Source organism: Silurus meridionalis, chromosome 1, assembly GCF_014805685.1.
Source record: "Silurus meridionalis isolate SWU-2019-XX chromosome 1, ASM1480568v1, whole genome shotgun sequence".
Classification (NCBI taxonomy): Eukaryota; Metazoa; Chordata; class Actinopteri; order Siluriformes; family Siluridae; genus Silurus; species Silurus meridionalis.
Window position 1 is genome coordinate 14,674,209 of NC_060884.1, and position 24,581 is coordinate 14,698,789.

General features: G+C 39.7%; 1 protein-coding gene across 3 annotated transcripts in view; it reads right to left on the reverse strand.

The window, feature by feature from the left end:
- Window positions 1–24,581, reverse strand: part of LOC124388521 (cadherin-22) — a 245,675-nt gene that overhangs the window by 64,704 nt on the left and 156,390 nt on the right. For all 3 annotated transcript variants that reach the window (XM_046853228.1, XM_046853229.1, XM_046853237.1), the window contains exons 5-7: window positions 15,656–15,823; window positions 11,910–12,097; window positions 10,585–10,841 (exon numbers count right to left, since the gene is read on the reverse strand). In XM_046853228.1, coding sequence (XP_046709184.1) covers window positions 10,585–10,841; window positions 11,910–12,097; window positions 15,656–15,823 — 613 coding nt within the window. The remainder of the gene's footprint in view (window positions 1–10,584; window positions 10,842–11,909; window positions 12,098–15,655; window positions 15,824–24,581) is intronic.

A 24,581-nucleotide genomic window follows, 5' to 3' on the forward strand; every position in this document is an offset into this window, starting at 1 on the left:
ACTGCATTGATAATGTTGGCTCTGCCCACTTTGTAAATAAACCAGATTAAGGACTATTGGCAGGTTCCATTAACTCCCCATGCTTCTGAGATTTTACCATCTTGTAACACTAGATGGTTTCCTGCAATACACAATAATGCCCTTTTGTATGGAAATCCAACTAGTTTTTAGAGGTGGATCAACATAGTTGTTAGCTATTATAGCTTATTGAAGTGCTTTTCTGGTTCATTCCTTAGACTGGCTTATATGACATTAAATTTGACAGTTTATGGGTAAATTTACACATTTAAATAACATATTTTCATTAACAAGTAAGACAAGGGCAGGTGTATCACATCATGATCATTACAAACTTTTAAATTCCTACCATTGCTGACAATTCCTAGGTATAGATGGTTACTAAATGTTTGTTGGTTTCATTTTGTTTTTGGGGTGATTTTACGACCAGTAAGCTATAAAAAGCGCCTGGAGTGAAGCCTATGTAATACGTCGGTGCTGGTGGGTAAGGCTTACACCTCAGCTGGTCAACTGCTGCATGAGTACACACCATGGTGGTGCTACAGGCGTATCAGGCTGACCTGCTGTGAGAGCTAGAAACGGAGGGGTGGCCAGGAGGTCCAGGAGACCGCATGGCAGATTTAGCTCTCAGCACTTCCCATTATCGGGAGGTTACAGAAACAGGGACCCACAGGGACCAAGGGTCTGTCAGTCTCGAGAGACTGGCAGCCTGGGAAGCTCTGCCAGATGCGTATTGTAAACAGAGGCTACACAATTCAGTTCGGGTCTCATCTTCCCCTGTTCCACCCTGGTGGGACCCGAGCAGGCTCTAATCATGGAACAAGAAGTGGATTTCTTTCTCTTCTGAGAAAGAAGGCCATCAAGGTTGTCTCTCCATCAGACAGAGAGTCCAGGTTCTACAGCCGGTACTTCATAGTTCCCCTATAGAACGGAGGGTTTATTCCTCCTATTCTAGATCCATTCTGATTCTAGATCAGCTGAAATGGTCACTTATGAGACTCAGGTTCAAGATGCTAACCCTCAAGCAGGCCATGTCTCAGATCAGATCTGAGGACTGTTTTGTCATGTCAGATCTAAAGGATGCATACTTTCATGTATCAATCCTACTTTCTCACAGGAAGTTCCTGAGGTTCGCTTTCAGGGCCGAAGCATACCAATATAGGGTACTTTCGTTTGGTCTTGCCCTCTCACTCTGCACCTTTATAAAGTGTGTGAATGTGGCTTTGTTCCCCCTGAGACTTCAGAGCATCCGCATCTTAAACTATATCGACGATTGGTAAATATTAGCTTAATCAGAGCAGTTAGCGGTCCAGCATCGATTTGTTGTTCTTGCTCACATAAAGGAGCTGTGGTTTTTGCTGAATGCTTTCACCATTACAGAGAACCACTTATTTAGGCGTCTTATGGGGTTTGACCCTTATGCGTGCCAGTTTCTCTACCAAAGAGCTACAGACCATTCTACAATTCAGAGCTCCCTCTACAAGGAGGTTGTATGCTGCGAGATGGCGTCTGTTCAGTGGATGGTGCATCGATAAGTACCGATTGGATCCAGTTAACTGCCTGGTCAGTTCATTGCTGGAATTCCTTTAGGAACAGTTCGCCAAAGGGTTGTCTCAGTCCCTCAAAAACTACGCATCCGCCATTTCAGCGTATCAAGCGCCCCTAGCGGGGCAATCACTGGACAGGGACGCGCTATTGACGCATTTCTTTCCATGGCACCCAGAGGCTGAGGCCTCCGGAGCGACTTAGTGTGCATGAGTGGGACTTGCCTGTTGTGTTGGAAGCTCTATCCAATCCACCCTTCGAGCCATTGGTCAAGGAAATATTTAGGTATCTTACAGGCAAGACTGTGTTCCTCCTGGCCATCTGCTCTCTTAGGAGAGTAAGGTATTTGCAGGCCCTTTCCGTGGCTGCCTCTTTTCTGGAGTTTTCTCCAGGCACGGCCAGTGCCTACCTGTACCCTAGAACGGGTTACATCCATAAGGTGCCCTCGGTCATCCCACGACAGATTCTATCCTCGTCCTTTTCAGGCCCCAGACCATCTCCATGACATCTGCAATGCTGCAGGCTGGTCCACCCCACTGTCCTTGTTAGGTTCTATAACCTTGACCTCAATCTCGCCCCTGGCCCCTCTTGTCCTTGACCTAGCTCTGCCCTCACACAGTAGTCATAGATTGGTCAGTCTGGCGGTATTGGACTCTCGCTTCCAAAGCTTAGTTGACACAGCTCGAGTTCCTGAAATGAAACATCTCCAGGTTACATATGTAAGCAAACCTGGTTCCCTGAGGGCTGCCATACTGCCAGCATCTTTGCAGCCCTTCCTTCTCCCTACAGAAGCTTGCGTCATCTTCACTCCATGCACTTTTTAAAGCTTCCTTTTGCACTAGGCTTCAACGATTTGCTTTTGTTCTTTTGCTGCTAGTTGTTCTGCTTGGCTAGTCATGTTAATGTCTGTAATGTTAGCATTGTATTGTTGTTTGTTCCATTGCTCCACACAGATGTCAAGTCATGTGGTGCAACCTTATGGAAGAGAACAGCTCAGAAGGTGTTCACACCATAACCCTAATGTGAGAATTTCTCTGTCTAGACACACTAGGTAAGTGGGCAAGTACTTCACCTTGTATTTCTGTTGAGGCATTAGAGAAGCTAATGTGGTCTTGGTAGTTAGGTCAGAGTGTAAAAAAAAGGTAGAATGTTAAAATATGTCTTATGTTCTTTCCTTTGGTGCTGTCTGTTCTCTCCCTGGAGCAGTCACCTTTTTTATCAGTTTTCTTTAACATTCAACTAATTAATGTTAGTAATGTTAGTAACCATGTATCTCTCCAGTCTTTTAACATGCTACAATCCGTCACGCTCCCTGAGATCTCAAAACTCTGGGCTTCTAGTAGTTCCTAGAAGAGCAAAGTCCACTAAAAGTCCACAAAGTCCAGCAAAGTTCACATTTAGCCCCCAAACTTTGGAATAGTCTTCCTGACAGTGTTCGGGGTTCAGACACACTCTCCCAGTTTAAGTGCAGATTAAAAACATATCTTTTTAGCAAAGCCTACACATAACATACGTCTCACATCATAACCTTGTGCTCCAGAACATCTGATCACATGCACATTATCAACTTGTGCTGTTAATATCATGAACAGCAGCTATGCTAATTGCTCTCCACTGCTTCTCTTTCTCTCCCCATCCCGAGGCTTCCTGAGGTTTGGCCAGCTCCAGTCAAGTCCCACCTCGTGAAGATTATGGACTTTAAAGAAGTAGATGCCGAACTCGCAAACATCCTGAACCATCTAGAGACGTACCAGTGCCAATTGGATCCCAACATGTGTGGAGTTTTGACATTGGACCTCCTGGAGTGTTTAAAGGCTCTGGCATGGAGAAGCTATTGCTGGATCTGTGATAATCACAAATGTTGAGCTCAGTGGCTCCTACTTTTATACCAAAGACTGTAGAAAGAACATTTACTTATAATCTTATACTCCAGTACTCATGTTAGTTCTCACTCTCCAGTGTTCTGTACTGTTGAAAGATTTATGATCAAACTCTTACTGTCACCCAAATGAGGATGGGTTCCCCTTTTAAGTCTGGTTCCTCTCAAGGTTTCTTCCTCATAACATCTAAGGGAGTTTTTCCTTGCCACAGTCGCCATGGCTTGCTCATCAGGGATAAATACACACCATTCGTTGACTGTTGATTTCTGTAAAGCTGCTTTAAAACAATGTCTGTTGTGAAAAGCGTTATATAAATAAACTTGACTTAACTTGAATTAAATGTGTTAGTGAATGTCTCTTTTCTGTATGGATTGTGGGTACTGTAAGAAGTGCACTACTTAACTTACAGCACACTACTTAATACCTGCATTACTCATCTTGGTCAGATGGACACATTACATCACGGCGGTAACACTTGGGCCCGCTCTTTTCTTATTTTCATGTCATCCAGGGAAAATCAACAAGTCAAAGGGCAATCAATATTAAATTAGTAGAGCACTGGCTTTAATTTACATTGTTTTGTTTCCTCCTGTTTTATCATCGCAAAGCTAAGCTGCCAAAAACTGAAGTATAAAGTCAAAGCATAATGATGTGAACTTTGTCAATGATAAATTGTTATTTATAGTTACCTTGCAATTCTGTCAGAAAATGCAACAATTGTTCCAATTGCAAATGTTTTGGTATTCTTGGTGCTTATTCTAATAATAATAATAATAATAATAATAATAATAATAATAATAATGCTTATTGATTTTGTTTGCACTGCAACAACACAAAAAAAAAGGAAAGAAAATCAAACTTGATAAGTTGTGACGTGTCTCACTGAGCATGGAGAAAAGAAAGAAGTGAAAAAACATGGACAATCTCAAAAATACAAGTCCATATACAGAGAACTTAATGTTCAGGTGTCCACTTTGCACAATATCATCAAGAGGTTTACAGCCCATGCCACTGTAGCTTACCTCTCTGGACGTGGTCTGAAGAGCAAAATTATTTAAAAATTACAACAAAGGATTGTTTGAATGGTTGGTAGAGAACCCAGATTAAATTCCAAACACATTTAAGATGATCTACAAAACAGGGTATATCAGGGTCAGCTCGCATCTGTCACCATTTGAATGATAAGGGACTCTTTGGTAGGAGACCCAGGAATACACCACTGCTGACACAAAGGCAAAAAAAGCCTGGACTGGAAAAAAAAGACTGGAGTTTGCCAAAACCACAATCCATCTGGGAGAATGTACTGTGGACAGATGAGACAAAAGTAGAGCTTTTTGGTAAAAGACATTATGGCACTGTTTAGAGAAAAAGAAATTAGGCCTTCAAAAAAAAAAGAAGACAGCCCATACAGTTAAACATGGCGAAGGTTTAAATATGTTTTGGGGTTGCTTTGCTGCTTCTGGCACTGGATGCCTCGACTCTGTGAATGGTATCATGAAATCTGTTGATTACCAAAGAATTTTGGGACACAATGTAATGGCCACTGTCAGGAAGCTTGTCCACCATCAACGGTCTTCCAGCAGGACAATGACCCATAACACAAGCACTCAATAATGGTTACAAACAAAGCGTTGGAGAGTTCTGAAATGGCCAGCGATGAGTCCAGATCTGAATACCATAGGACACCACCATCTCAAAACAGCAGTTGGAAGAAGGCATCCTTCAAATCGGAATGACCTGGAGCAGTTTGCAAAAGAAGAGTGGTCCAAAATTCCAGTAGAGAGGTGTCAGTGTGTGGGTAGTTGAAAGGGAGGATCCAAATGCAGGACGCCAGAGGGTTATGGTGAAAATGATCTTTAATAAGTGAAGAACAGGCAGGGGAAAAACACACTTCAAAATTGCCAAGAGACAGAACAATGGGGAAAATGCAAAAACACAGTCTAATAAAATATCCAGAGTCAGAATATAGGCAAACTAGGCAATGGAGGCCAAAACCAAATCCAAAACAGTCCAAAGTCAAGAGCCGGCAAAACCAAACAAAAAACAAAAACAATCCAAAAAGTCTAAACCAGAAACAGAGGCAAAGAGAAGGGGTCAGGGTCCGGATCTGGGTCAGGAACAGTAACAGGATCAGGAACAAGAACAGGCAGGGTGGCAAGAGTACACAAGAGTATCGCAGGTCTCACCACAGCCCTATAAACTTTTCCTTTTACTCTTGCAGGATACCCTTCTATCACAAATCACTCCTGCCACTCTTCTCCACCCACTCCACCCTGCCTGTACTCTTTTTTCACTTTTTGAACCTATCTCAATTACTTTGCACTGTTGACCCCAGGTACCTAAACTTATCCACCTTCACCACATCTTCTTCTTGCAACTGCACTACTCCGCAGCACTCCTTCTCATTCATGCACATGTATTCTGTCTTACTCCTACTGACTTTAATACCCCTTCTCTCCAGCACGTACCCACACCTATCCAGGCTCTTCTCAACCTGCTCACTACTCTCACCACAAATCACAATATGATCCGCAAACATCATAGTCCATGGAGACTCCTGTCTGACCTCATCCGTCACTAATGCAAACAGGAAAGGGCTTAGAGCCTTTTCTTGATGCAATCGTTTCTACTGCACACTTCACTGCTGTCACACTGTCCTCATATATGTCTTGCACCACCCTCACATACTTCTCTGCCACACATGACTTCCTCATACAATACCACAACTCCTCTCTTGGCCCCCTGTCGTACGCTATCTTACACAAACTCACCTTTTGACCTGAGCTACTGCAGGTCTGCACATCTCCCATATTCTTAAAAACCAGTACCAGCACACTCCTTCTCCAATTCTCAGGCATCCTCTCACCTTTCAAAATTTTGTAGAACAATCTGGTTAAAAACTCCACTGCCATCTCTCCTAAACATCTTCATGCTTCTACTGGTATTTCATCTGGTCCAATCAACTTTCCACTCTCCATCCTCCTGATAGCTGCTCTCACTTCCTCCTACTACTCCTATCCACTTCCTGCTTCACCATCTCCACGTCACCCAACGTTCTCTCTCTCTTATTTTCCTCATTCGTCAACTGCTCAAAATACTCTCTTCACCCTCTCAACACACTGTCCTCACTAGTCAACACATTTCCATCTCCATCCTATATCGCTCTAACTTCCAGCACATCCTTCCCAGCTCTGTCCCTCTGTCTTGGTACAAATCCATTTCTCCTTCTTTAGTGTCTAACTTCTAATACAACTCCTCATATGCCTTTTCCACTCTTTATCTGCTGTCACATCTCCATGTACTTACATTTACTCATATCTCTGCTGATACCAATTCGGTTTTGCCAACCTCTTTCTCCTTTTGTTTTCCTGCACTTCCTCATTCTGTCTGACTGCTTCCCTGAACCTTACACTACAGTCTTCCTCCTTCAGTTTCCACCATTTTATTCTTTTTTCAGTCCTCACTCTCCACCTCTTCTCCTTAAAGCCATCCTACAAACCACCATCCAATGCTGTCTAGCAACACTGCCCTCTGCCAACACCTTACAATCTCTAATCTCTTTCAGGTTGCATCTCCTACATAGAACATAGTCCACCTGTGTGCACCTTCCTCCACTCTTATACTTCACCCTATGATCCTCCTTCTTCTTAAAATAAGTGTTTATCACTGTCATTTCTATCATTTTAGCAAAATCTACCAAAATGTGCCTTCCACATAACTATCCCTAAGACCATACCTACCCATCACCTCCTCATCACCTCTGTTCCCTTTACCAAGATGGCCATTGAAATCTGCCCCAATCACCAATCGTTCTTTCCTAGGTACACTCTCTACCACTTGAACTAACTCACACCAGAATCTTTCCATCTCCTCCACCTCGCAACCCACTTGTAAAGCATAAGCACTGATGAAATTAATCATCACCCCTTCAACCAGCTTAATGTTCATCACCCTATCAGAAACTCTTCACCTCCACTACACATTAACTAAACTCGTCCCTCAGGATCACCCCTACACCATTTCTCTTTTCATCCACACCATGATAAACAATTAAGCAACAAATAAAGCCACCTCCAATGTTCCTGGCCTTACTCCCTTTCCACTTGGTCTCCTGAACACACAACATATCTACCTGTCGCCACTCCATCATATTAGCTACTTCTCTCCATTTTCCAGTCATAGTACAACCCTAACCTCCACTCTCCTACACCTTTCCTTTTCCTGCTGTTTTTGTAGACGTCTCTCTCCTTCTCCTCCTTTAGCCAACAGCAGCCCAGTTTACACTGGGACCCTGTCAGCTAACAATACCTGTGCTGGTCGTTGGTAACCCAGGTCTCGACCGATCCAGTATGACATTCTAATTTGTGATCTGAATATTAGATTTGGCACGTTTTACACTGGATGCCTTCATAACGCAACCTACCTATTTATCCGGGCTGGGGACCAGCACTAAGGGTGCACTAATGGATGTGTTGCTACCAAATATTAAGTTATGGGTGCCAATAGTTTTGTCCAGTGCATTTTTGGGTTTAGTGTTGAAGTGTACCAGATTTGACTTTTCTTCTCTGGTATTTTTTTGCGTTGTTTGAATGTGGGTACCAAAACATTTGCCAAAACACACACATATATATACAGCAGTAGTGTCTCCCCAACTGCACTTTGGCTGATTAAGTAGTACATTACTTATTTTATTTTCCGCTCTATCATACCCATAAAAATATAAATAATTTAAAGCTGATTTGTTTTCACACAACTGAGATTTAGGATTTATGTTAATATTTTCTTTGTCCTGGGGCTTTTAGACACTCTTTCCTGCCATTCAGTCACTAAGAACATCAATAACAATTATCAAAAAGCAAATCACTAACGTGCTTAATAGAGTAAAAGAATAGACTAGGAGTAAAGCAGAATCATGAACAAATCTTATGGAAGCAATAACAGTATATGATTGAATTGGGATATATATATATATATATATATATATATATATATATATATATATATATATATATATATATATATACACAGTGAGGAAAATAAGTATTTGAACACCCTGCTATTTTGCAAGTTCTCCCACTTAGAAATCATGGAGGGGTCTGAAATTGTCATCAAGGTGCATGTCCACTGTGAGAGACATAATCTAAAAAAAAAAATCCAGAAATCACAATATATGATATTTTAAACTATTTATTTGTATGATACAGCTGCAAATAAGTATTTGAACACCTGTCTATCTGCTAGAATTCTGACCCTCAAAGACCTGTTAGTCTGCCTTTAAAATGTCCACCTCCACTACATTTATTATCCTAAATTAGATGCACCTGTTTGAGGTCGTTAGCTGCATATAGACACCTGTCCAACCCATACAATCAGTAAGAATCCAACTACTAACATGGCCAAGACCAAAGAGCTGTCCAAAGACACTAGAGACAAAATTGTACACCTCCACAAGGCTGGAAAGGGCTATGGGGAAATTGCCAAGCAGCTTGGTGAAAAAAGGTCCACTGTTGGAGCAATCATTAGAAAATGGAAGAAGCTAAACATGACTGTCAATCTCCCTCGGACTGGGGCTCCATGCAAGATCTCACCTCGTAGGGTCTCAATGATCCTAAGGAAGGCGAGAAATCAGCCCAGAACTACACGGGAGGAGCTGGTCAATGACCTGAAAAGAGCTGGGACCACCGGTTCCAAGGTTACTGTTGGTAATACACTAAGACGTCATGGTTTGAAATCATGCATGACACGGAAGGTTCCCCTGCTTAAACGAGCACATGTCCAGGCACGTCTTAAGTTTGCCAATGACCATTTGGATGATCCAGAGGAGTCATGGGAGAAAGTCATGTGGTCAGATGAGACCAAAATAGAACATAATTCCATTAAACGTGTTTGGAGGAAGAAGAATGATGAGTACCATCCCAAGATCACCATCCCTACTGTGAAGCATGGGGGTGGTAGCATCATGCTTTGGGGGTGTTTTTCTGCACATGGGACAGGGCGACTGCACTGTATTAAGGAGAGGATGACCGGGGCCATGTATTGCGAGATTTTGGGAACAACCTCCTTCCTCAGTTAGAGCATTGAAGATGGGTCAAGGCTGGGTCTTCCAACATGACAATGACCCGAAGCACACAGCCAGGATAACCAAGGAGTGGCTCTGTAGAAGCATATCGAGGTTCTGGCGTGGCCTAGCCAGTCTCCAGACCTAAACCCAATAGAGAATCTTCGGAGGGAGCTCAAACTCTGTGTTTCTCAGCGACAGGCCAGAAACCTGACTTATCTAGAAAAGATCTGTGTGGAGGAGTGGGCCAAAATCCCTCCTGCAGTGTGTGTGCAAACCTGGTGAAAAACTACAGGAAACGTTTGACCTCTGTAATTGCAAACAAAGGCTACTGTACCAAATATTAACATTGACTTTCTAAGGTGCTCAAATACTTATTTGCAGCTGTATCATACAAATAAATAGTTAAAAAATCATATATTGTGATTTCAGGATTTTTTTTTTTAGATTATGTCTCTCACAGTAGACATGCACCTACGATGACAATTTTAGACCCCTCCATGATTTCTAAGTGGGAGAACTTGCAAAAAAGCCGGGTGTTCAAATACTTATTTTCCTCACTGTATATATATTTTTTATTTTTTTTATTTGTAAGTAAAGCATGAGACTGAATAAAGGAGATAAACTGTTAGGTCAGTAAATCCAGAGCAGGGAAACAGAATGTAAATGGGCTCATGGATTACTGGGAAACATTGACTAATGTTGGGTATTATCTCCATAAGCAGCTTGGCAAATATATCTTGTATAATGTGTCCCATCAACAGGGGAAATATGTCCTTATACTAATGATCATTGGACAGGAACAGGTCAAAATACACACACACACACACACACACACACACACACAATAGCAGTTTATAAAAATATGTACTGTATGAACTTTTGATACTTTAAGATATTAGATTCTAGATGTAATAGACCTAAGGAATATTTAAAAATAAATGTAATAAAGTTGAATATATATATATATATATATATATATATATATGACAGTTCATGTTAAAAGTTATCTGTCAAAGGTTTTTTATGTATTTAGGTCACATATTGCATTTCTCCAGTGAGATATAGAACAGAAATAAGTACCTAAGAGGTACATTATCCACATCTGGGTCCCTGGCTGTTACAAAGCCCACAAGGGCCCCTTGCTTGGCATCCTCTTGCACTTCCATAATTGTTCCAGTAGGTGGAAAGAACACTGGAGGTTCGTCCACATCTGACACGCTGACTCTGACAATGGTCTGATCCCGGAAAGAGCCCAGGTCCACAAAGCGTGGATCCACATGCTTATTTACTGCTTCTACAACCACATTATGGGTGCGTTTCTTCTCAAAGTCCAGAGGCTGCAAGGTACAGTACAATAAAAATGGTAAGAAACAAATCTGAACCTTATGAACTGTCTGGATTTAGAAATAACAGGTACTGCTGACAGGACTTTTAAGGGAAGGACTGTTTAAAGGAAAAAACCCTAGCAAGTTAGTAAGAAAAATGTGATCATAGAGTATTGACATTATTGGACATTGCAAGAATATCCTTACCATGCACTTTTTCAGTAACACCTGTACACCTAATCATTTTTGCTGTTATCTAATCAGCCAACAGTGTGGCAGCAGCACAATGAGAACAATCATTCAGATACATGCCCAGAGCTTCAGGTAATGTTCCCATGAAACATAAGAATGGGGAAAATAGTGAAATCTCTGTTACTTCAACCATGTCATATTTGTTGGTACCAAATGGTTTGAGTATAACTAATGATCTCTTGAGATTTTCATAACAGTCTCTAGAGCTGAATTAGTGAAAAATCAAGACAAAAATCATTAAGTGATTCATGGTTATAAGGGGTAAGAGGTCAGAGTAAAATGGTCAGATTGCAAAGAAGGCCTTGCATTGCCTAATCAAATTCTTGACTTTCGACAGCAAATTTATAGAGGATTTTCAAACTGCAAGTCCAGCAGTTGTATCCTTATTACCTTGGGGTTTAAGAATTAAGACAATTTGCCAAGAGGAGTGGGCCACAATTAAACCACAATTATGCAAAAAGCTATTAACATCTTAGCATAGATTTCTTGAAGCTGTAATTGCCCACAACAGTTTTGCAACAAAGTATTAATGTTACTAATTTGTTACATTTTTAAACTATAACTTTACTTATGTATCTTTATGCTGGTAACTGCATACTTATTTGACCTCTGGGGAAAATATTTATTTTAGCACTCTACCTATAAATGTAAAAAATATTCCCAAAACAACATAAAGTATTTTATATATTTTCCAAAATTTTTTATGTTTAAGTTAGAAAGTTAAATCTAAAATAAAACAGAATTTTTATAAAGTTCACCAAATCTAGGGTTCCATTCTTCTACAAATTTTGCTCTTTGCTATGCATAATGGAGTATACCAGAGTGTACCTTCTTGATGATAATGATAGCTTCTTGTGTGTCTGTGTCAGTGGAGACTCTGAAGAGCTCTCCTCCTTCCTCGTCTTTAATCAGGTAGCTCATATCCGTGTTCTCACCCATGTCTGCATCTGTGGCCATCACTCGGCCAACCGATGTGCCCACTGCCATTCCTTCTGGAACTGAAAACTGACACATCTCTAATAATAAGAAAGAGGAAAAAAGAAAGGAACCAAGATTAAGAAAGTTGTGCATATTAAAGCAGCAATGAAGCTATACATTTAAAAAAGAAAATACTTTAACATGTACATTATAGTGAAATAAATTCTTAGAATTGTATTTACATTTACAGCATTTGGTAGATGCCCTTAAGCAGAGCACATTGCAATGATATAATTCATACAACTCAGCAACAATTGGGTTAAGAGCCTTTTTCAGGGGCCCAGAAGGGGCAGCTTGGTGTGGCTGGGATTTAAACGCACAACTTTCAGATCCAAAGTCCAATGCTTCAGACTAGCACCTTAACCAATAAGCTACTCCCTCTCTTATTAGGAAGTTGGATACAGATCACAATGACAGCAATGGAGCAAAAAGGTTTAAGTACCACACTCTAGGTCCCAGCAATGGCATTTCTTATTTCCCTGAACTTACAGACTTAAACCACTAAGCCATTATTGCCCTTCATAATGGAAGGGCATGCCAAGCTGGGGCAATTTGCAAGGCGTTAGTACTTGGCAAGGAGTGGTACGTGCCTATCTTGGTAGGAGAGACCGTTTTGCACTGCTTTAATCAAACACCTTTTGTAGTTTTCGAAAAACATTGATCACTTTCTAAATTTGATGCTTTGGGGACATGTTTCACAATAAATAAGTTACAGCTTGCATGCTGCTGCTGTGAATCCCACAGCATAGCAATTTAGTTAGTATTCAATACTGCAGCTTAGCAAGCAAACAGGCCATTTTTTGGGGTGGGTGGAAAAAGACGCACATAGTATTTAACTACACTATTTCACACCCCCTAGGTAGTATAAACAATAACAAAAAATGGCAAATAAATGTCATTGATGATAACTGTACTTCAGATTTCCCATGGCCCCTGCATGATTTTATACACTGCTAGTGGTTTGGATGATTTGAAAACTGCATAAATGAGCAGGTGTGCAGGTGCTTTTAATAAAGTGACCGGTAAGAGTGTACATTCTCGTTTAAACATGCATATTACTTTTGACTCTGCATAGCGAAGTAAGCATTTTTAATTACATGGCCAAATATAAATGGTCTAAATGTGGGCTTCTTTCTGGTTGGGAGGAAAATAGAGAGGAAACAAGGAGAGCCATTGAAATAAAGAAGAAGAGACTGGGGACACACATACTCTGTTGTATTAAATCCAACTTAATAAAGACTAGTAAAAGAAAAGATAGGAGTCAAAGAAAATAAAGGAAATGGGTAGAAAAAATATTCATATGAACATTTATATGTTTAATATACTGGAGCCTGATCCTCTCTTTTGTATATATATTTTTTTATTTATAAAGGAAAATTTCTCCCAACAAGCACACATACACACACATCACAGACTCACACAACACAGACTCACACACACACACACACACACACACACACACACACATACATGATCCAGTTTCCCAATGACTTTAACTAATATTAAAAGCTTTGCCCCTCAGTTCCTTATTGATATGTAAGCAATGAGATTTTTCTCAGACCTTCCAAATCACCACTATATCAAAGCTCATATAACAACATCTGCGACTTTGTAGACCAGACAGACCAGACATTTGTGATGTATTTAAATACAGAGCTATTAAACTCTGACCAAAGAGCTTTGGATTAGATATACATTTATTCAGCTGTTCACACTGGAGCAGTCTGCTTGATCCACAACAAACCGCATTAAGAGCGTGTAGAAATCAGTATACCTAAGCGCAAAACGGTCCAGAGAAATCCCTAAGGCCCTGTGTAATGCAATATTCTTTACACTGCAACATATCTGTGTCTGGTTTGAATTCCAAAGAGGTCATAGGATAAACTAGGGTTTAGTTATTTTTCAATAATTAAATATGAAACATACCTCTATGTCCTTGGAAACGCTGGAAAATGCCAGTGCTTAGATATTAATTCTGGATCTTACACTTAATAATGGTCTCAAAATTTTTTTTTTTTTTTTTTTTTTTTTTGTTACAGTTATTATTCTTGTCTGTACCTGTCTGCAATACGAATTTAGTTGGCTCTACATTTAAAAAATTTAAACATACTAGAAGCTTGATTTAAACTAATTTAGCCAAGCATCTAGTAAGGACCACTTTATTTCAGCCTCATTATTTGACAAGCCACTGGTACCCACGTAAAAACTCCAAACATCTGCTCATAAGTCAGATATCTTGTGAGAAAGAAATGGAAAAAAAATGTGTTTGTGATGTGTTTATTAAAAAAAGGGTCTCATTAACAACAAAAACCAAGCTAAATTTAATAAAAAAAAAACAGGCAGCTTGAGCCAAAAGAGCAGAAGAAACTTGTATAATAGAGTGCTGGGACACTGTCATTTGGCAGCTGCAGCAGTTTGGCAGCATGCAGAGTGATCTCTTTGATGGCTAATTATATATTTCCTTAGTGGTTTATTGATGGATCTTCTCTGTGTTAATGATTTCAGTGCACTGCTTGTCCGTGAGTATATCTCAATGACAAAATATACCATTTTTACTCTGGAGGACCTTGAACTTTTTTTTTTCACTGGAGGTTTGAGCCCAAAAAAATTATTCCTTTTCTAATATTTCAAAGAAATATGGTGTCGAAGGTATAACATTTTTTTTAATTAAAATTAATAATCCTCATACAAAAACTATCCTGTATGCTGCAATTATTTTTTTTAGTAAGAGTGAAATAGAGTCTTAATATAGTAACCCTGCTCCTAATGTGCCAATATATATAAGAAACTCGTTAAAACTTTATCAACTTAATGTTCAAGGTTTAAGAGTAATTTACAAAAGAGTTTTTGTCAAATTAAATTTTCTTGCCAACATGTTAAATGCTGTATTTATGGACTAAGAGTATATCCTGCTGAATGTGGGATGACTGCAATGACCACAGCTATTAAGTAATGGAGTAATGAATTTCATTAGCCGCAACTGCAAATTTTATCTGTGACTATTACATCAAACAGTAAATTCTGCCTTAGTTATTAGAAAATTTTGCTGCCTATATTTCACAATTATTATTATTATTATTATTATTATTATTATTATTATTATTATTATTATTAATTAGAAGTATGGAGTCTGAATGTATGAACTAAAATCCACTTATCCAAAATTTCATTACATTTAATTTATTTATAAATTAATGCATTAGATTTTTTTTCTATGTGTACTATGCAGCCCAGTACCACATCTTCAATTACCGGTAGCTTCATCAAGCATGTGTATTGATGGGATGGACCTCACACTTAGCTTAGTAATTTCTTGCTAAAAAATCAGCTTGATGAAAATGTTTTAACAAGGAACCCTTAGTTAGGTAACATTTATTAGCTATTTACTATTTTTTAAATTTTTACTTGAACTTTATACCTTGAAGTCATACATCAGTACTGTAATTGGTTCTACTACATTAACAAAACCCAAATGATATTTTCCCTGCCAAGTTGTTCCCATATTGCACTGGAAGCTTTTTATTCAGAACCAGAAGAGTTGGAAAGGCCATTGATAATGACATGTCTGTTTTAAGGCATACATAAATAGCACTCACTCTGAGGGAAACGTGGAGGGTTGTCATTAACGTCCGTGATCACTATGGTCACCGTAGTGGAGCCAGAGAGACCACCCATTTGGCCTGCCATGTCTGTTGCCTTGACAACTAGCTCATAACGGTCCTGCGTCTCCCTATCAAGATCAGATACAGCAGTCCGAATCACTCCTGTAAAGAGAGAGAAAGAGAAAGAGAGAGAAAGAGAAAAAGGGGAAAGTGGAAAGGTCACCCTTTGTAGACATGGTGATGATTAAGATCTTCAACATCAAGGGGACGATTATCAGAGTCAAATAAAGAATGCAGCAGAGATTGCTTCAAATCTAAAATAATGTGAAAATTCGTATACATCAATATAAGGAAGAAACAAAACATTTCAGTGACTGTTCAGGGGACTTTTATCACTCCTATATCAGAGTTAACATTCTGTTAGTTTCAAATTATGTTTAACTTTAAAAGTCAAGAATAAACTTAAGATGAAGGCCAGCCTAGACTTTACACTCCTCACCTTACTGCTTAATAATTTTCGTATATGCACCTAGTTTAAACAAACAAAAAAAGTAAGACCATTAGACTTGATTCTGTAGTTATATGAAGACTTGACTTATAGAATTTTAGGTAGATTTAATAATCAAATTAAAACTGTTATATCTGGTATGTATGAAATTAATGTTTTCTGCTTAAATAAACCATGCAGATTTAACGCCCCCTCAATGAGATGTTGCATCAAAAACGCATTGGGACTGCTTCCACATTGCCCATGCTCAGAATCATGTGTGTGATCAGTCAATAGAAAGTGTGGCGGCACCGGCGGGGTGACGTCACGACCAGTAAGCCATAAAAGCACATGGAGTGAAACCGGCGCTAGCTTCTGAAAAGGGAAGGACGGGCTGCAGGGATGCAGGCAGGCCACCTCGATGGCCACCTTCCTCTAAATATTATCCACTTCGTGTTCCATGACCAGAGCCTGCTTGGGCCCTACTAGGGTGGAAGACACCCCATTGAACCATCTATTAGAGCCTGCCAGCCATTTAGAGCAATCAGTTTTAATATTTGCTTCACAGAATAGCATCAGCATTTTTCCGGTCTCTGATTGGTTGGTAAGAGGGAAACTGTTGAAGACAAGTTCGACTTGCAAAACACATCTTTAGGGTGCTGCACACATTATTACATCTGAGTTAGACTTTTTTAAGCCAACGGATAAAGAAAAATTTATTTGGTCTCCGACATACATAAATATCCATTTAAAAAAAAAAAAGCTAGGCATCGTGAGGAGAGGTCAGCCAACCCCGGAGCAAGCTAGCTTGTCTCAGCCAAGGAAAGGGTTTGTTCACCACTTCCAGACCAGTGAATACGAGCCGTACCACTGGCTTACAGCCTCTGAGGAGAGGTGCAAATTATGAGCATGCATCTCTGGTGAGTAGGTTGGATTTTATATATTTTTTTTTAATGTTTTTGTCATGTTATTAAACAAATTTTGGAGTTTTGGAGTTGTCTTAACTGGGTTTCTTGCTTTAGTAAAATGGTATTCACCTTCCATATGTGAAAATACATCTCTTTTTATAATGCCAGGCGTTGTTATATTGCGATTTGTATAGTATTGATAGTTTCTATAATTGTGACATGATAGTGATGGTATTCAGAGGTGGATTTAGTCGGGAAAGTCCCCACTGAAGGCCCAGGTACCAAATACACGGCCAGCCACTGATATATATTTATTATTATTATTATTATTATTATTATTATTATTATTATTATTTTATTTTGTTTTTAATTTTTTTTTATTTATTTATTTTAAGCTATAGGTCATTGTTTATAGCCTGTCATATGGTCTCTCGTCACAGTGAATAATTGGAATTTTTTGCCACACCGTCATAGACTTTCCCGAATTTCTACCATAGGGTTTAAGATTACCTTACATTTTTATGAATAATAATACTTGTGCTTGTTTTCTGGTATACTAACAGGTGTGTGGTATTTTTTTATATTAGAGCACCTGTGGCATCCAGATGGTATGAAAAATTTAGTTGACAAACTAACCAAAACCATGGTATTCTATAGTATTAGGATGCTTCGTTTAGTATTGTTTATTAATCAATACAATGACATTACATCTGTTGTAAATGAATTTATTTTATATCTAAATATGTATAATCAGTCATCATGTGTGTATTTAAGCAGGTCGGTGTGTGGTCTTTTCTGCCTTTACATTGTTTATAAGTAGAGTTCAGCAACATTTTCTACCTTGTTGAAAAAAAAACAAAAAAAAAAGAATAAAATGGAAAGTATCTACAGTCATCTCTATGTTTTGGTGAGCGATTTATTAAAGTGCTACTCTTTGGCTCTGGTTCACTCTGTAGGTACAGCTGTGTAAGTGGTGGTCTAAAGAAATTATGAAAATGTTTAACAGCATTTTCTCTAATCGTGTCAAGCATCGAGACCATAAGAGAATGCGGAAATCATTTCCACTTCTCTGTGATTTTGAAGCAGGCAAAAAAATAATAAAGCATAGCATTTAAAAAATACCGTATAGCTCTTGCAATGGTGCATTATGCTATATATATATATATATATATATATATATATATATATATATATATATATATATATATATATATATATATATATTAGATGCACCTAAATTAGATGCACCTGTTTGAGGTCGTTAGCTGCATAAAGACACCTGTCCACCCCATACAATCAGTAAGAATCCAACTACTAACATGGCCAAGACTAAAGAGCTGTCCAAAGACACTAGAGACAAAATTGTACACCTCCACAAGGCTGGAAAGGGCTACGGGGAAATTGGCAAGCAGCTTGGTGAAAAAAGGTCCACTGTTGGAGCAATCATTAGAAAATGGAAGAAGCTAAACATGATTGTCAATCTCCCTCGGATTGGGGCTCCATGCAAGATCTCACCTCGTGGGGTCTCAATGATCCTAAGGAAGGCGAGAAATCAGCCCAGAACTACACGGGAGGAGCTGGTCAATGACCTGAAAAGAGCTGGGACCACCGTTTCCAAGGTTACTGTTGGTAATACACTAAGACGTCATTGTTTGAAATCATGCATGGCATGGAAGGTTCCCCTGCTTAAACCAGCACATGTCCAGGCACGTCTTAAGTTTGCCAATGACCATTTGAATGACCGGGGCCATGTATTGCGAGATTTTGGGGAACAACCTCCTTTCCTCAGTTAGAGCATTGAAGATGGGTCAAGGCTGGGTCTTCCAACATGACAATGACCCGAAGCACACAGCCAGGATACCCAAGGAGTGGCTCTGTAAGAAGCATATCAAGGTTCTGGCGTGGCCTAGCCAGTCTCCAGACCTAAACCCAATCGGAGGGAGCTCAAACTCCGTGTTTCTCAGTGACAAGCCAGAAACCTGACTGATCTAGAAAAGATCTGTGTGGAGGAGTGGGCCAAAATCCCTCCTTCAGTGTGTGCAAACCTGGTGAAAAACTACAGGAAACGTTTGACCTCTGTAATTGCAAACAAAGGCTACTGTACCAAATATTAACATTGACTTTCTCAGGTGTTCAAATACTTATTTGCAGCTGTATCATACAAATAAATAGTTAAAAAATCATATATTGTGATTTAAGGATTTTTTTTTTAGATTATGTCTCTCACAGTGGACATGCACCTACGATGACAATTTCAGACCCCTCCATGATTTCTAAGTGGAAGAACTTGCAAAATAGCAGGGTGTTCAAATACTTATTTTCCTCACTGTATATATATATATATATATATATATATATATATATATATATATATATATATATATATATATAATATAATATTTATTTTTCTCTGACTAACCAGCAGGAGAAACAAGAATGGCCTGAATACCTTCATGTTTATGTGCATTCCAGCAAACTCAATAAGTATTGCTGTCATACAGCTATGTTCTTCTGCTTCTTACTTTGTACACATGTCAGACCATTGGGAGTTATCTGTATAGCGACTTTGGTCCATGGTTCGAGTAAAAAATGTCTTTCAAAGTTGGCATCAAAATCCTTTTTTTTAAGCTCTTTCTAATGTTGTGGTGCGTTTATGTGTTTCTTAGATTTTAGCACAAGTACTGAAGAAAGCAAGTCGTATCATCTAATGAGTTTCCCTCGTTAGCATTGCTATCATTTGCTTGAATTATTGTCTCTTTTTTGCTGTTCATATGTTAGGGACCTTATTCTTTTGCTGCACTTATTTTCCATTTGGCACATCCTCTTGTAAACATCCGCTGCCAACTAGCTAACCTGTTTACGCATGCTACTAGCATGGTTGTCTGGGTCTTCCTTGTCATTTTACATGTTAACTGAAAAGTCCCCCAGTGCTCACAGTGATGCTGGTCTTCACCAGGTCAAGTCTTCACCTCAAGTCGAGTCTTATCACAGCACTGATGTGATAAAAATGTTTCTCCTACATTTTCCCTGACATCTATCAACATGTGGGCATGAGATTACATGCTTCTAACATGGTCGAGTGGGATTCCTTTGCATGTGCTCCTCATTGCTCAGCCCACTGAACACACACCAATGGAAGTGGAATTGATTTTTATTTACTTCATCCCTCATTCTCCCCATTGGGCAGTTTCTTCCCCTGCATATTTTTGACTCAATTTTCAACATCACCTACCATCTTACTGGTGGGCCTTTGGGTACATACAGCAAGGGTGTTTAATTTTTTTTTCTCTTCACTATAAATTACTGTTCTTGGTTATCTGTGTGATCAAATGAAACAAGCTTTAGGATTATTGTTAGCAAAGTTTGGAAGCTAAAGACAGACACTGTGTTCACTGCCTTGGTATTGACCACCATAAAGAGACAATGTATGGTAAAACTTCAATACCAGTGATAATAAAGTGCACAGCAGTATAGTGAGTCAGTGTGTCCTGAGAATGATGCACCAATACAAACTCGATTTTCACCATTTGCTTGCAAAAATTTTAGGACTCGGGGCCACAACAAGACTGCCACTCTGATCAAATTAGTCCCTTGGGCAGAAGCATGATAACAGCATACAGTTCAGTACAAAGAGTCCTATTCGATGTACTTTCTTGTTCAGAAGAAGGTCAGTGGTTTCCATCAGAACCTAGATGAGAGAGGACTGAACTGGTTATGAATGGGTCAAATGTTAAATTAATGCAGTGCAAACACTTAACACAAATTGTTTAGTTTAATCCTTTGGTAACTCTCTATTGCTATGGGGTTTCTGAGACACAAACAGTACACAATGTTCTGTCTCCATTGATGGCCAGCTCAGCTCAGCTTCTGCAACATGAAAACAGTCCACACAATCCCTCCACCTGAATTTCAAATTTATTAAGAATGATACTAATACTGCACTTACAAATCAGATACAGCCAGACAGCTTTTGCAGTACTGGCTCCTACTGAGTGTGCTAGGGTTGTTGACTAAATCTCCAGCAGTAGTACAGTTGGGCTTTCAATAGCTTACAAATTTTCAGAAATAAGTATGTCTTGGTAGCACCCTAAATAAACAGTAAACATGACCTTATCTGAGAGCAGGGCAGCAACTCTAACTTGCTGGTGATGCTAAAGCTACAATTATTATGGATGTATCTTTTCCTGGCTGTGCCTTCTAGTGTGAGATCAAAATACAGAACAACCAGCCAGAATAGAGGTCAGTCCATTGGGCCATAATATTCTTCTTAAAATTTACTGCTAGGACAATGTTATGACAAGTCAGATCCTTAAGGCATCACCTAAGGACCTCATATGGCCTTAGGTAGAAGCTAAGGAAGAATTCAAACCTTTCTTGAGGAGCTGCTAGACAGCGGTTTGTTCCCATTTACTCTAATGGTGTATGAGGCAGCCTTTGCAGCATACCTCAGCACCATGGATGGCATCTTTCCAGGGTGACTAAATGATGACCTTTAAAAAAAAAGAAAACGGTGAAGGAAAAACCCACCCGGGATAATTGCTTGGGTTTCTTGTCATTAGGAACCATTGCTGACCAGGTGATTGTTTAAGGTATGACGGTTGCCTCTTTTGTAAATTAAACTTCATATACAACACGTATCACGTGGTGAATTTGTTGGCGGGTGGGAGGTGCTTAAGGCATTGGACTTTGGATCAGAAGGTCATAAGATCAAATCCCAGCCACACCAAGGTGCCTGAGCCCAGTACCCGAATCCTTCTTCTACGCAGCTATGATGTTGTAATTAATGCAGTATGTGGTCTGGCGTTTCCATGTTGGAAAATGCAAGGTCTTGCCTGTATGAGACGACGTCTGGATGGGAGCATATGTTGTTCTAGAAATTGGATATACCTTTCAGCATTGATGGTGCTTTTCCAGATGTATAAGCTACCCATGCCTCATGCACTTATGCAACCCCATAACATCAGAGATGCAGGCTTCTGAACTGAGCGCTGATAACAACTTGGGTTGTCCTTATCCTTTTTAGTCTGGATGACATGTTGTCCCAGTTTTCAAAAAAGAACTTTTATTCGTCTGACCACAGAACAGTTTTCCACTTTGCCACAGTCCATTTTAAAGAAAAAGCCTGCGCTTCTGGATCATGTTTAGATATGGCTTCTTTTTTGACCTATAGAATATTTTGATGATATTGTGCACTGTAGATGATGATAACTTCATACTCTTTGCAATTTTTCTCTGAGAAACTCCTTTGTGATATTGCTCCACTATTTTTTGACGCAGCATTGGGGGAATTGCTGATCCTCTGCCCATCTTGACTTCTAAGAGACCCTGCCACTCTGAGAGGCTCTTTTTATACCCAATCATGTTGCCAATTGACCTAATAAGTTGCAAATTGGTCCTCCAGCTGTTCCTTATATGTACACTTTTAACTTTTCCAGCCTCTTATTTCTACCTGTCCCAACTTTTTTGGAATGTGTAGCTCTCATGAAATCCAAAATGAGTAAATATTTGGTATGACATTTCAAAATGTCTCACTTTCAACATTTGATATGTTATCTACAGTGGGGCAAAAAAGTATTTAGTCAGCCACAAATTGTGCAAGTTCTCCCACTTAAAAAGATGATTAATTGTAATTTACATCATAGGTACACTTGTAATTTTCATCATAGGTACACTAAAAACTATGAGAGACAAAATGAGAAAAAAAATAAAAATCACATTGTCTTATTTTTAAAGAAGTTATTTGCAAATTATTGTGGAAACAAAGAATTTGGTCAATAACAAAAGTTCATCTCAATACTTTGTTATATTCACTTTGTTGGCAATGACAGAGATCAAATGTTTTCTGTAAGTCTCCACAAGGTTTTTTCACACATTTTTGGCACATCCTCCATGCAGATCTCCTCTAGAGCAGTGATGTTTTGGGGCTGATTCTGGGCAACACAAATTTTTAACTCCCTCTAAATATTTTTTTTATGGGGTTGAGATCTGGAGACTGGCTAGGCCACTCCAGGACCTTGAAATGCTTCTTACAAAGACACTCCTTCGTTGCCCAGGTGGTGTGTTTGGGATCATTGTCATGCTGAAAGACCCAGCCACGTTTTATCTTTAATGCCCTTGCTGATGGAAGGAGGTTTTCACTGAAAAGCTTACAATACATGGCCCCATTCTTTTCTTTACACGGATCAGTCGTCCTGGTCCCTTTGCAGAAAAACAGCCCCAAAGCATGATGTTTCCACCCACATGCTTCACAGTAGGTATGGTGTGTCAGAAAGTTCAGGTTATAGGATCCAAGGCAGATGCAAAAAGAGCAGAGCAGAGCCGAGCCGGAAACCGGAGCACGTTTAGCGCGAGCCGAGCTGACCCGAGCAGAAAACCGAAGAACAGAATAAACAGGTCAGAAACAAACAAAACAAGGAATACGCTGGAGAGTGATCAGGACAAGCCTAAAGACAATCTGGCACTGTCTGGAGGATTCAGGCGTCCTTATAAGTGCCAGAAAAGTAGACGCCATTTCCGTGCAGCTGGTTGGGAGGGGGCGTTTCCTCGGTGATTGAGGCGGTAATGCCTGAAGTGCTCAAGCGGGCTGACATGGTGTTCTTTGGATGCAACTCAGCATTCCTACTCCTCCAAACACGAAGTTGAGTTTTTACCAAGAATTTCTATTTTGGTTTAATCTGACCATATGACATTCTTTAAATCCTCTTCTGGATCATCCAAATGCTCTCTAGCAAACTTCAGACGGGCCCGGACATGTACTGGCTTAAGCAGGGGGACACGTCTGGCACTGCAGGATTTGAGTCCCTGGCGGCGTAGTGTGTTACTGATGGTAGCCTTTGCTACTTTGGTCCCAGCTCTTCAAGTCATTCACTAGGTCCTCCCCGTGTGGTTCTGGGATTTTTGCTCACCGTTCTTGTGATAATTTTGACCCCACAGGGTGAGATCTTGCGTGGAGCCCCAGCTTGAGGGAGATTATCAGTGGTCTTGTATGTCTTCCATTTTCTAATAATTGCTCCCACAGTTGATTTCTTCACACCAAGGTGCTTACCTATTGCAGATTCAGTCTTCCCAGCCTGGTGCAGATGACTGAAGTAACTCAATCATTATTTATTTACAACTCAACCAAAACACCCACACAAAACGCGGAGAGTCACAAACAGAAAGTTATCCGCTCGGGACAAGGAAAACCAACACGGAAAGCAATATCCAGAAAATGAAAGTAAACTCCTATGGCTAAGAGTAATCCACAAAGGATACAGAGTCAGGCGACGGAACCAGCGGGGAATGCTGGTGGACGAGGATCCACGAGGTCACCAGCATGACCTTCAAGAACCGACAGCCTGTGACTCAAGAACGTGAGTTTATATAGTCATATCCTTAACGAGTCACAGCTGTCGGGAATCAAATGGTGGCTGACTAAATATTTTTTTGCCCCACTGTATTTTATTGTGAATAAAATATAAGTTTATGAGATTTGTAAATTATTGCATTCCTTTTTTATTCACAATTTGTACAGTGTCCCAACTTT